The sequence below is a fragment of the Portunus trituberculatus genome, chromosome 25 (assembly GCF_017591435.1).
Source record: "Portunus trituberculatus isolate SZX2019 chromosome 25, ASM1759143v1, whole genome shotgun sequence".
Taxonomy (NCBI): domain Eukaryota; kingdom Metazoa; phylum Arthropoda; class Malacostraca; order Decapoda; family Portunidae; genus Portunus; species Portunus trituberculatus.
The window spans coordinates 12,610,315-12,619,347 of NC_059279.1; the positions used below are offsets into that span (position 1 = coordinate 12,610,315).

General features: G+C 42.7%; 1 protein-coding gene across 2 annotated transcripts in view; it reads left to right on the plus strand.

The window, feature by feature from the left end:
- LOC123508862 overlaps positions 1-7,799 on the plus strand; it is a 203,938-nt gene extending 196,139 nt beyond the window's left edge. For both annotated transcript variants that reach the window (XM_045262847.1, XM_045262848.1), the window contains exon 16: positions 6,429-7,799. In XM_045262847.1, coding sequence (XP_045118782.1) covers positions 6,429-6,824 — 396 coding nt within the window. In that variant the 3' untranslated portion in view covers positions 6,825-7,799. The remainder of the gene's footprint in view (positions 1-6,428) is intronic.
- Positions 7,800-9,033: the final 1,234 nt, after the last annotated feature.

The following is a 9,033-nucleotide window of genomic DNA, read 5'->3' on the forward strand; positions in this document are numbered from 1 at the left end:
CTAGAAAAAGTGTTGTAGGAAAGCAGACTGGATAAATGATGGAAGGAAATGGAACGAGGATGAAGAGAGAAAAGGAAACACTGAAATTGCAGGAAATAAAGAGATAAAACAGGAATTATGAAGAAAAGAGAAATGTAGGAAGAGGATGACGTAGAATAGCAAAAAAAAAAAAAAATGGCAGTTAAGAAAAGAAGGACGAAGGATGAAGGAGAAACGAAAGAGTAAAGAGACGAGGAATGGATAATAAAGGGAAATGAGAAGGGAAGTAAGGGAGGGAGGAGATGAGGGGAGAGAAGGAAAGATTAGAACTAAGGAAAAAAAGGAGGATGGAAGGACAAATTACAAAGGGGAAAGGAAGGAAGAAACACGAATAAGGACAATAAAGGAGAAAGGGAGTGGGAGAGAGAGAAAAGAAAAAAACCGTGAGTAGAAATTGAGGAAACATTAGAATTAAATGAAAGGAAGGAAGAATGAGTGAGTAAGAGGAAGGGAAGAGAAGGGAAGAAAAGAGGGAAACGAAAAGCAACTGAAGAAGTGAAGTAATAATAGAGGAAGAAGAAAGAAAGAATTAAAATACTGAAAAAAAACAAAAACAAGAAATATGAAGATGAGATGAAGAAAGAGAATTAAAAAAAATGAATATAGAGAAGGAAGGACACGAAACAGAGGATCAACGAAAGTGCAGAGAGAGAGAGAGAGAGAGAGAGAGAGAGAGAGAGAGAGAGTAGTCCTCAGGTAAAAAAAAAATGAATGCATAGGTAGAAGGATGAAAAGGGAGAAAGGGGAAAAAAAAGAGGAAAAACGATGCGACAGAGGGAATCCCAGAATAGAGAGAATTTGAAAGTAGCGGAAATCCCAGAGCTATAATATGGGAGAGAGAGAGTTAAAGGAAGAGTTAAAGGAAGGGGAGGAAGAGAGGGAAACGAGGAAGGGGAAAAGGGGGTGACACAAAGAGATTCCCGAAGCCTTAATGAGGGGAAAATGAGAGGCACAGGAAGACGGAGAGACAGAGAAGGAAGGAGGGAGGAAGGAAGAGGGAAAGATGAAATGAAGAAGGAAAGATTGAAAGAAGGTAGTATTTGAATAGCAAACCGAAGAAAAGGGGGAATATGGAAGGGAGGGAAGATTAAGGACAAGAAAGGAGGGAGAAAGAAGTGTGGATGGGTGGAGGGGAATAGGGAGTAAGAACACCTAAAGAGAGAGAGAGAGAGAGAGAGAGAGAGAGAGAGAGAGAGAGAGAGAGAGAGAGAGAGAGAGAGAGAGAGAGAGAGAGAGAGAGAGAGAGAGAGAGAGAGAGTGCAAAGACTTTTAGAGAAGGGGCTATGAAAGAGGAAGACTAGAAGGAAGAAAGAGAAGAAAAAAAAAAAACATGAAAAGGGAATATGATTATGATGAGAGGCGACGTATTTCCAGTGACTCACTCTCTCTCTCTCTCTCTCTCTCTCTCTCTCTCTCTCTCTCTCTCTCTCTCTCTCTCTCTCAGTAACATGAACTATTTTTAGCCTAACGCGACACTCTAGCACGAAGAGAATAACTACTCCTTCACACAATGTTATTTTTACTACTTCGTTCTATAAATGGAACGAGTGTGTAGGTGAGGTATTGGAAGGTGCTGGAAGTGGAGGAGAGAATAAGGTGTAGTTAGGCAGGGCAGGACGTGTAGTTAGGGCGAAGTGGAGTGAGGTGGAGGGAGGGTGGAGTGAGGGAGGGGCGTGTGAGAGATCATTAGGTGGATCATTATATGAGGTGCTGAGGACGGCACAGTATTCTCACGCATCGATTTCAATTCCCCTCTCTCTCTCTCTCTCTCTCTCTCTCCTCTTCCTCCCCTCTGCCTCTCCCTCTTACCTTCTCCTCCACCTCTCCCTCCACTCACTTTTACCTTACCCTCGTCTTTCCATTTCCTACGATTTATTCCATGTTTCCATCCCTGACATCACTCCACTGTCTGTTTTATTTTCTCGCATTTGCTTTATCCTCTCCTCCACACTTTTCCCTCCACTGTACTGAAATACTCTTTCTCCTCCTCTTTCTCCTCTCCCAGCTTCTCCTTCGTCTTTTTTTCTCTCTCTCTCCTCTTTCTTCATCGTTTTCTTTTACTTCATCTTCCTTCTTCACAGTCAATCCATCTTGCCATTCCTTCCTTGCCTTTCCTCACTGACAGCTCTTCTTTCTCCTCGTACTCCTCCTCTTCTTCCTCTTCCTCCTCCTCCTCCTCCTTGTCTTCCTCCTCCTCCTCCTCCTCCTTGTTCATTCTGACTGTAAAACGCTCGCTCTAACACTCTTATGGCATTTCATTAGTTTTTCTTTTTCTTTTGAATCCATGAAACATTTTTTTTAGCAGCAAGCTGTGGATAATTTACATGAAAGAGCGCACATACACACACACACACACACACACACACACACACACACACACACACACACACACACACACACACACACAGTTTTACCAGTATATCAAATTACCGTCATCACTGTTTTAATAAGTAACCATTACCAACTACCAGAAACTAAAACCTTGATGGTAAAAAGAAACATAAAACAACACCTGAGAAATCAATTAATACAGAAATAGGATAAGAAACGAGACAAACTAGAAATAAAAAAGAAAAAAAATAAAGGCTCATGTTACTTCTTGAAATACGAAAATCGGGAAAAGATAAAAAAAAAAAATCTTTGCGGAAGGAGAATTAATTTTACACCTTCATCAATGGACCACATGAGCCTAGCAAGACTTCACTTAGAGCCACCTAGGTAGTTTCTGCGGCGCTTCTTAATGACCTTACCTGGAAGACGAAGATAGTAAAGCTGTGTGAAGGTTTAAAGGGAGTGTGAAAATAGCGTTTGATGGGTTTACACGGCATGGGGTTCGTGATGAATAAGAGTGAATGGGTGTGGATGAGTGTGGATGGGTGCGGATGGGTGGGGATGTGTAGGATTGATGGCAATGAAGGAGGGTGTGAAAAAAAGGGTTAAAAGGAAATAAGAACTTGAGGGTTAGTAAAGAGGCGGGCACGTGTGACGGTTTTGTGAGGTCATGAAGGGATTGTGGATTGCTGAGTTGGTTAAATCCGCTTTATAGACTACATTAGGGAACATGAATTAAAGTAATGTTGGGTTAGGTTAAGGTATTGTAGCTTAGATAAAAAATAAGTCAGATAAGATTAAGTACGTAATACCAGGTAAGGCATGGTAAAATAAGAAAAGGTAAGGTATGGTTAAATTCGTTGAGATATATCTAGTTAACATATGATAAGGCAATGTAAGGCAAGGTACTACGGTAAGTTGTTGTAAGTTAAGGTACGGTAAGCTTTCGAAAGGTAGGGTTTTCGTGAGGTTAGGTACAGGTAAGTTGTCGTAAGGTAAGGTGTGGTAATATGTCGTAAGGTAATGTGAAATAAATCTATGTAAAGGAAGATGAAGTAGGTCTTTAGAGGATAGTTATATACATTAATTGGGAAAAAAAAAATTTATTGGTTGATACAGAAAGAAGACCCGGTAGATAAATTACGAGTTTGTGAAAAGGTAAAAGGCGTTGCGAATGGATGTGGGTGACTAACAACAATGTGGAAAACGTACGATGAAACAATAAGAGTACAAAGAAAGTTGTAAAAATCGACCGAAGTAGATAAGCGGAGGAATTTATGTTGCGAGTGGATGTGGGTGACTAGCAGCAATGAGGAACATGTGCGATGGAACGACAAAAGTAAAAAGAGAGTTGTAAAAAGAGACCGACGTAGATAAATGAGGAGGAATAAATGTTTGATTACCAGCTTACGAGGTGAATGTTGTGAGCGGCTGTGAACAGTTAAGTTAGATTAGGTTAGATTAGGAGAGGTTAGGTTGGGTTAGGAAAGGTTAGGTTAGCGTAGATTGGATTTATACTCGATGAAGGAAGTTACAAGAGAAAATGAGGTTAATTAGTTCAGGAGGAGGTTATGTTGAGGTTATTAGATTAGGTCACACAGATTGTCGTCCTTGTTGTCGTTGTCGGTCTCCTCCTCCTCCTCCTCCTCCTCCTCCTCCTCCTCCTCCTCCTCCTCCTCCTCCTCCTCCTCCTCCTCCTCTTCCTCTTCCTCCTCCTCCTCTAACATCTGCACCCACGGGTGGTCCATCACGAACCTTCTTATTAGTCGAGATTATTATGATTTATAGTTGAAGGTGACTCATTACCTCTAATTTGGCACAAACGTCTCTCTCTCTCTCTCTCTCTCTCTCTCTCTCTCTCTCTCTCTCTCTCTCTCTCTCTCTCTCTCTCTCTCTCTCTCTCTTGTACCTTGTCACTCATTGTCATCTCACGTTTTGAAATAGAAAGAAAACTTATTAAGAAAGTTTCTGACAATAAGGACGAAGTGAAGACGGGCGATGAATGCTTCTTTTTTCTCCTCTCATGGCGCAGTGAACACCAAAAATAAAGCTTCTCTCCCTGTCCTTAAGTAAGACTCATTAATATACCGGGACTTTGATCTCTGGAAGTCGATAATGACACAGTTCGTCTTCCTCCTTCCCCTCCCGTCCTTTATCTTCGTTTTTTCTTCTGGTTCTACTTTTTCCGTACTCTTCAGTTGGACTAATCAATGCAAAGGTAAAGGTAAGGCTGGTTAGATCTCTTTCCTTTCTTTTTTTCTGATATAAAGGTTTCAGATGTAATTATGAGTGTGTATGCCTGTATTTGTGTCTCTGTCTCACTATGTTTATTTGATTGTGTCCTAGGCTTTCTGGTCATTTTTTTTTCTTTTTGTCTCTGTCTGTTTGTCAGTCTTTCTCTTTCGTCCAGATTAATTTTCGATTATTATAGACTCTCTCTCTCTCTCTCTCTCTCTCTCTCTCTCTCTCTCTCTCTCTCTCTCTCCCTGCACCAACTCTGTAATCGTCAAAACGTATATACATAAGCTACGCTCTTTTATTATTTATCTGTCATAAAAAATGGAAGGCGTACGTTGACTCTCAAATAAACCCTTCATTCTATGTCATGCTTTGTCCACCGTAGCTTCAAGTTCTTTCTTTATTTATTCTCCTTAATAGCCAATGACTCCTGTACTCTTGAAGCCAGTCATGGAAGTTCTACTGTCACATATATTTCGTGACGGAGTGACGGTACTGTTGGTAAGCTCTTGTGGACGTGTCAGTAGTGTAGTTTGCTTTGATCGTGATTGCTCTTCGTGTAGAGCAACAAAAGCTTCCTGTTCCCTCGCATGTGGGTCGGTCAGTAGGTGCCGTGAACCACGCGCAGGGAGTGACGAGTACTGTCTGAGCTGCGTGTCCAGCTAAAAATATCGTGGTGGTAAAGGGAAAGATACTGGTTCAGGTGGGAATCAAGAGACGCCAGAAAGGAAGTAGAGTGAACGCTAGCATTCCAGCGTGCTATCATTTCGAGGACTTTGTGTAGAATTTTGCCTCTTTTGTATTGCACTATTCAAATTCTTGTTTTTCGCTTTACCAAAGATACGAAAAAAAATTATTAAAATCGTGTAAGGCAAATTTCTTTATTGTACTATTCAGGATGTTTCTTTTCATACGTTTCTTTCAATTACTGTCACACACAAAAAAAAATAAATAAAACTAAATTCGTCTGGCCACATAGCATCAACTGATTCTTTGTAAAGCATCACATCAACATATACTGAAATTAGTTCATGGTTAATGTGTTTTCATATAAATCTAACATGTATTCTTTACTAGAAACAACACCCGAGGAGGCTACACGTAAGAGGAAACGAAAAATTTTATCAATTTTTATTAATCTTGAATACAAAGGTGCCGACACATCCTTGATGTCTACTTTCCGTGATCCTTTGCTTAATCTTTCGTCTCTCTTCATCTGCACGAGTGAGGTGGACGTTATTTTTTGGACATGGTAAGTTATCGTAAAATGAAGATTCAAAATGGATATTACTTAAAGCATTAAAAACATCGAATTGATAAGTTACAGATAATTTGCTAAATTTGTGGTTTTATAATAGTGTTTCACTGAATCGGACTGATGCTTGTATTTTAGGAATCATTGCTTCTCAGGAGAAAATATCTTCCTTAGTACAGTATCGAGGCAGTGAACTATTCGATGGACACGTCCCTGAAAAAGGAATTTTCAATGAATGCAGGACGCCACCAATGTTTCTGGCACCACAAAGATGATATGGATATCAAGAGAGGTTTCTGCTTTGTAACGAACTAATTATGAGCCTTTCTATGTATTTATTTAGTTTATTGTTACATCTTCAGCCAATCTGGTACGTTTGCGATTAACAAGTGATATAATTGAGTTTTTCCTTTGCGCATGAACCATGTTCGTTTAGAATCGGCAGAAAGCGGACGCTTATATTCACTTTTCCTCAACTCTCCCATGATGCTTGAATAGGCGTAACCCAAATGCTCGTACAGGCATTGTCCAGAAAGATCTAACCACATGTTTTGTATTCCCTTAGGAGGAGTGTCTGCTGGAACTGGTGCAACACACAGAGGATAATTTGGTTCTTCAAGTAAGACATCTGGCGGTCACTCCGGGCACCGCCAATATTTCTTTCAGCAGTTACACGCAAGTGGAGGAAAGGGACCACTGCGAGGAGCCCGCAGAGAGAGTGGCGGCAATGTTTCGAAAACGCGCGTCACGCATCCATCACGACGTCAGCCTGTCGCTCTTCGTGCTGGCGGAAGTCGTCGACAACGTGCCCAATCCTCAGAGAATCAGCAACGGCCAGACATCTTTGGGTGGGACAGGAGTACGGGTTTGCTGGTGGGCGTGGCTGGCGGCAGCGGCGGTGCTACTCGTCGCCAGGTTGGAGTCTTCCCACTATGCCGCCGCCTCCCCTGCATCGTCGTGATACAAAGAGAACATTTTGTTTTTAAACTGTCACTTGGAGGGAAGTTAACCTCCTCAGGCAATAGTGGTGGTGTAAATAGCAGACTGACTCTCGTGCGTGTGTAAATAATAGAGTATAATTTTCAAAACAGTCCACGTAAAGTTCTGAGACAGCCTCGCTACTCTGAATGATACGCAGTGTTCTGTAACGTCTCGGGCCAGCAAGTTATAATTCAAGTGAAGCCTTTGTCTGGATACTAAATATGTGACTGGTGGAGAAGTAAGACTATTGACACGCATGTTGACATTCATATTCGACGGTGAGAGTGAGGGACACCTGTAAGGATTCTGTTCCCGAAATGACTCCACGAGACTCCACAAAGCTGTTACTTGATTGCAAAATCCATTTATTTGGTGTCCATGCAATCCTTCAGCCATCCCGGCATCCCCAGGTGGGCGTGACACTCCACACCTGAGACCTTTGTGGCACTAGTAGGCCAGCATGGGCTGGACGCGCTCCCAACCACAGGACGCCGCCAACACTGAGCACGCGGGTTGATTGATGTTTTATGTCAAAATGTAGAATAGTTTTTATTTTTCTCTTAGGTGTTCACTTGATATTTCGATTCCAGGAATGTCAGGATCAGTTGTGTATGAAGAGAGAGTAAAAATCAATGCCAGGAAGAAGGGTCGGGAAAGGGGGAACGGGGAGGGAGGGATGGGCGAGGGAGGGGGGGAGAGGGGAGGGAGAGTGCTGGTGCTAATATGATTAGTTTTCCTCTCGTTGTTGATAGCTAAGACCTGTGACAGATTTTTTGTCTTGTTTCTTATCTCTCAAAAGCAAATAATGGTTAAAAATACTGTACAAATGTCCGTTGGTTTTCTTGTTGCTTGTTGTAGCCGAAACATCCGGAAATGTTGCAATAAACAATCCTGAAAACTGCTTGCAATATTTTCTCAAAGTTCTCTAAACACTAACATGAATATTTTCATCATATTAAACTTTATTCATAAATTTTATTCATATATATATATATATATATATATATATATATATATATATATATATATATATATATATATATATATATATATATATATATATATATACACACACACACACACACACACACACAAACACACCCACGCAGGTGCACACACACACACACACACACACACACACACACACACACACACACACATTCCCGAATGTAGTGAAGTGGTTAGCACGCTCGACTCACAATCGAGAGATACGGGTTCGAGTCCCGGGAAGCGGCGAGGCAAATGGGCAAGCTTCTTAATGTGTGGCCCCTGTTCACCTAGCAGTAAATAGATACGGGATGTAACTCGAGAAGTTGTACCCTCGCTTTCCCGGTGTGTGGAGTGTGTTGTGGTCTCAGTCCTACCCGAAGATTGGTCTATGAGCTCTAAGCTCGCTTCGTAATGGGGAAGACTGGCTGGGTGACCAGCAGGCGACCGAGGTGAATTACACACACACACACACACACACACACACACACACACACACACACACACACACACACACACACACACACACACACACACACACACACACACACACACACACACACACACACACACACACACACACACACACACACACACACACACACACACACACACACACACACACACACACAAGATGGCTGCGTTCTTCCCGTCAGCCAGGCAGCGTCAGCAGCCCTGCACCTCGCGCCTTGGAGGCGCCCTCACCGCCAGCCTCACGCTCACTTCTGCACTTTCCCGCCACACATGTTAAATAGTAAACAAACATGGCGTTGCCTCGCGACACTACTAGTCCATCGGCCTTGCTAAGATCAGCGGTCACTGCCCCACTCAAATCTTCATGTGAGGACGGCAGGCACGCGTCAGTCCCCAGCAACGCATGAATAACCTCAGGGCGGAGCTTCAAATGCGCGCTTCCTCAAGGTCACTCCTGAAGGGTAATTCCATGATGGTCACTCGAGGCGCCATGTGAGTGGCGGTGGTGGTTCCTCTGGGTATGATTGATGCAACGCTCCTCATTCCTCCCATCACCCTCTCCTCACCCCTACTCCCTCACCTGCCACCCTATCCCCCACCCACATTCCATGACACACCAGCTCCCTAAGCTCCCCAGCCCTGATCCCCTCTCCCTGTCTCCTCCTGACGCTCTCTCGTGGACGGGATGAGATCGTGTGCGTTTGTGTTACTCTGGACATTTGTATTTT